The sequence below is a fragment of the Penaeus chinensis genome, chromosome 24 (assembly GCF_019202785.1).
Source record: "Penaeus chinensis breed Huanghai No. 1 chromosome 24, ASM1920278v2, whole genome shotgun sequence".
NCBI classification, from domain to species: domain Eukaryota; kingdom Metazoa; phylum Arthropoda; class Malacostraca; order Decapoda; family Penaeidae; genus Penaeus; species Penaeus chinensis.
Genome location: NC_061842.1, coordinates 15,533,660 through 15,538,659, shown reverse-complemented (window position 1 = coordinate 15,538,659; position 5,000 = coordinate 15,533,660). Strand labels below are relative to the sequence as shown.

General features: G+C 31.8%; 1 protein-coding gene across 4 annotated transcripts in view; it reads left to right on the top strand.

The window, feature by feature from the left end:
* LOC125038404 (pleckstrin homology domain-containing family F member 2-like) overlaps positions 1-5,000 on the top strand; it is a 31,947-nt gene that overhangs the window by 11,147 nt on the left and 15,800 nt on the right. For all 4 annotated transcript variants that reach the window (XM_047631921.1, XM_047631922.1, XM_047631923.1 and 1 more), the window contains exons 2-6: positions 703-905; positions 1,627-1,690; positions 2,021-2,146; positions 3,368-3,474; positions 4,733-4,895. In XM_047631921.1, the coding sequence (XP_047487877.1) occupies positions 703-905; positions 1,627-1,690; positions 2,021-2,146; positions 3,368-3,474; positions 4,733-4,895 (663 nt within the window). The remainder of the gene's footprint in view (positions 1-702; positions 906-1,626; positions 1,691-2,020; positions 2,147-3,367; positions 3,475-4,732; positions 4,896-5,000) is intronic.

Below are 5,000 nucleotides of genomic sequence, written 5' to 3'. Positions count from 1 at the left end.
TGGAAAGCTTTGTTTATGTGATTTACAAACTGGACATAAGTATTGGTAAGTCAGTGAAGAACAATTGTATTATGATTAATTACTATAGGTGTAGGTGTGAATTAAAATGATTTGGCTTTCATTGTAAGGATAAAGAAATGCAAGTTCAGTGTTTTATGTAAAATATTTGTCATATGTACAGCATTGAGTAGAAAAGATGTTTTATATCTTATGGCTTAAATTTTTGCTTACTATAGTTGCAGCACATATATACTAATATATATTTTTTTCCAAAGAAGAAATCATATTACTTGTTACCCATATATGTAATATAATGTATCTAAGTGTTCTTTATTTGTGTGTCTGTGTGTGTGTATAGGTATAGATATATGTAATATATATATATGTAATATATATATATATATATATATATATATGTGTGTGTGTGTGTGTGTGTGTGTGTGTGTGTGTGTGTGTGTGTGTGTGTGTGTGTGTATAAATGTGTACAATTTATTTACACATCATTTTCTTATCCATCTATCTGAATATCTGCCTGTAGATCAGCACATATCTGTCTGTATAATCATTGCTTATTTCAGCTTTATGAATGTGGACATTGAAGTTCATATTAAGTAAGGTTCTACTTCACAGAACCGTCATGTATAAAGCATAGAAATGAAATAGATCAAGAAAAAGAATTTTGACAAGCAATTTCTCCCGCAGTGAACAGTGAGGCAAATACACGGCGTATTGCCATGGTGGAGTCCTGTTTTGGGACTTCTGGGCAGCCGTTAAATGTACCTGGCCGTGTGTTGGTAGGGGAGGGTGTTCTAACAAAGATGTGCAGAAAGAAACCCAAACCAAGGCAGTTTTTCCTCTTCAATGACATCCTGGTATACGGAAATATTGTGCTCAATAAAAAGAAGGTAAGTGTATGCTTAGCTTGAACTTTTATTGAATGTAGATTATCTTTATATTGATTCCAAGGCTCTGTCCCCAGGGATGGCATGTACAGGCATACCATATCCAGAGAGAATTTAGTTTATTGATTGTATTTACAGATAGATGGCTCCACAAGTGCTTAGCCACCGATGAATCAATCACTAGTCTGATCTATCTCACCCATCAACCTATTTCCTTGATTTTTTGGAAATATTTATTTTGTTCTCCATTGCTATCAGTATTGTTAATAACACTGTAATAATTATGATGTCAGTAATGATTATAATAACAGCATCAATATTAATAACATCAAGTGAAGGGATGTAGGCTACTAATCGATTCCTTGGTGGCTGAGCGCTTGTGAAGCCATCTGTGTGTAGATACATTTCGCAGTACAATACAGTGAACATCACATTTTCTTGACAGTATTGGGTTAATTACCTGTTTTTAAGTAGTACAGTTTTCTTCAAAGGCAAGTATATAGTTTGATAATGTGTTGCTAGAATAAACTTAGAAAGAAGCTTAAGTTAATGATAATCAAAGGAATAAACAAATAAGCATTTCTAAAATTTTAAAGCGATTTACACTAGTCTCCTTTTAATAATTCTTATTGATAACCAATAACAATCCCTTTAATATCAAAATGAAAATGAATTCAGAAAAATACTTTTCTGATTTTGTAAATTAGTTATTTATTGATTTCAGTACAACAAGCAACACATCATCCCTCTAGAAGAAGTTCAGCTCTCATCAATAGAAGACGATGGACGTAAGTATATTTTTCTTGTTTCTAACATTTCGCCTGCTAATTATTTTTGATATAACGAGAAAATATGACATGTTCTGAAAAAGATTTTTGTGTTTTCAGTAATTTCATGTATTTGCATAGTGAAAACCGGTAGAGAAATTTATCGAGAACAAGAATTTTTAAGACATCAGAAATTGCAACTGATAGACAGAACATTTTAATAGAATAGCATTTTCACACTTTCGTTCACATTATTAGATGTTTTTATTCCTCCTGTTCATCTGCTTCAAAAGTTTCTTTCCAACCATTATGTCTCAATTTCCCTCCCCCCCCCCCCCCCCCTAATAACAGAGTTCCGTAATGGCTGGTTGATCAAGACCCCAACAAAATCCTTTGCTGTGTATGCCGCAACAGCAACAGAGAAGGGAGAATGGATGGCACACATTAATAAGTGTGTCACCGACTTGCTACGTAAAAGTTAGTGGCTCGCACATTCTGGTTCTGTGTTCTTGTTAATTAATTCCTTAGGTGTTCCACATTCCTTTGTGGGTGTGAAAAGTGTAAATTTTGCATTGTTATGTGATTCAATAATTTGCCTAGTTTTAGTTTATATGCATCCAACCAGTATAGTTATGTCTCCCATATATGTATTATATATATATATATATATATATATATATATATATATATATATATATATATATATATATATATATCTCCACACACACATATACACACATACTTGTTTTTATTTATTTCTAATTTTATAGAGATTGCAATTTAGTTTATATTTGTTCTCTTTTATTCACTGTATACACAATTCTTTTTTAGCCTTTCACCTTCTTTCATGATATTTCTAAAATAATTTCCCTCATAAAACAAAACAAAACAAGAAAAGTGGTAATCTTGCAGTGGAAGATATGAAATCCAGGATGTAACTTTCCTTTTTTTTTTCATTGTTAATGTAAAAATATGTATTAGGTCTACATACTTTACTTTCCTTATAACTGCTTAATAGACAATCATTATTATTATTATTTATAATTTTTTTTAAGCTAAAGTGCTAAGATATTTGGGAAATGTGTGGATATTTGTTTAAATAACATTACTTAAGAATTTCATGAATTATGTCTTTCAGTATTTACATGTACAGTAAATAAACAGGAAGTATCACAGAAAAGATTTTGATAAAACTGATATAACCATTTTTTCTTATATTAGTTTAGTATGCAATACTAATGTCATCAACATGCATTTAATTTTGATTTACGTAATATTGTGTAATATATAAGTGATTCCTGAAAATAAAATTATTGTTTATTGTCTTTAGCTGAAAATTCTGTAATGTCTAGAAAACATAGCCAACCTGCTCTGAAAAAATTATAGTAGCCTTCTCTTCTATAATTTTGGAAATCTGTTCCTTAATCTGATACATTTTAGTCTAAAAATCACTGGAGAAACCTATTACTTTCTTTTTCTCTCTATTACCTTTTTTGATATGTGTTGCATTTCCCCGTTCCACCTTCCCTTTTAATCAGAAACATTTTTTATAATTTATTGCGAATGATTTAAAGTCGTAAAATATTCCAGTAGTTGGCATGTCACCCAAACATTCCCAAATGAAATAGAATACATAGAGAAGGGGGAAGAAGGGAAGGACCCAAACCCCTGTTTCATGTAGCAATGTGTAATGTGCAGGTGGCAAGAAGGCAGCAGAGAAACATGCTGCTGTGTGGGTACCAGATGGTGAGACGCAGGTGTGCATGCATTGCAAGAAGACCCAGTTCACTCTTATCAATAGAAGGGTAAGGGAATACTTGCTTGTGAGTGTTTAGTTGTATGAAGGCTGTTGCTCAGCACTGACATTTAGATTTATTATTTCATTTTGTTATTCATCCCCTTTATCCCCTGCTTTTTTCCTGATTTGTTGAATATGGTAGATAGCTTTTCAGTGCACGCAAGATCCTTTCTATTTTTATTTGTGATTTTTACCATGTTGAAAATTTAGGTGAAGTGTGTGTCTGAACAACTTGTGCCTCATGATGAAAGTCATTTAATGAATTAGATTTTGCAGGGTTAATGGTGATTTTTTTCTTACTTTCTTTTTTTATTTATTTTTATTATTTTGACAGTAGCTACCAGCACCACATCAGGAAGCTCAGTTATAATTAGAATAAAGTGTCTGTGTGTACCTAAAGTAGTATCATGGCCTAAACAGCTGCTCTCTTGGAACTTATCTGATGTATTTGAAGTAAACATATCACGTTTTCTTTTTATTATAGTTATCACAAGATCATGATATTATTAGTTAGTAGTGGCAATAATGCTTAAAAGTTATTACTTGACATTGCTGCTTCTGCAGTGCTTTTCGCTACTTACTTTCTCTATATTAAAGTGTGGTTATCCTGTCTTCATCTTCATTATTACTGTGCTTTTTATTTTGTTCTCTTCATAGGTTTTACGTCAAACTTCTATTAAAGCTTATTCTTTTGTAAATGCTTTAGCTTTTGAATATTACTTTCAAATGACTAATCATGATAGATATCATAAATTTCCTGCCCAGTAGCATTCTGAGAATCATTATTTCTAATAGCAATTTACTTTTCAAATAGTATACTTTCAGAAGATGCAGAATGTTTTTTGATAGATGCATATATTTACTTATTTTCTTTGTATTCATTGTATACTAATAGGCAAGCAGTAGATTTCTAGGCCACTGAGTTCAAAATTCAAATATAATTTCTCTTTAATCATCACTCTGTTAGTTCTTTTTTGGCAGTTCATCTTCTGAGAGGTTTAATCTTCTTTTATTACTAATATTTCATTTATACAGTACCAATTCATATTTGTCTTTTTGCCTTACAATGTGCATATTATTTTCCATGTTGATTTGATCTTCGCTTGTCCTTGTTCATGAAGTGTAATTTTCATTTTTTGTTTGGAGGACTAGAGAAACTTCACATTCATTTTATTTTATTTTTTTCTTTCTTTTCTTTTCTTTCTTTTTTTTTTCTCTCTTTTTTTAAGTTTCTAGGATGGCTTCTTATTTACCAATCTTTACAGCATCATTGTCGCAAGTGTGGTAAAGTAGTGTGTGGACCATGCTCTAGCAAGAAGGTTTTGTTGATTCATCAGTCCAACAAGCCCCTTCGTGTGTGTCTCACTTGCTATGACGAATTGTCATCGGCGCAGACAGAGGCTGGAAATGAGACACCCATCAACTCAAGTAAGTATTTCCTCCGGTATTCCTGGTTTGCTTTTTTGATGGAAAAGGTGTTTTTTGTGGAAGATGCATGCCTAGTTGTTCATCTATAACATTGTTGAAAAGTTA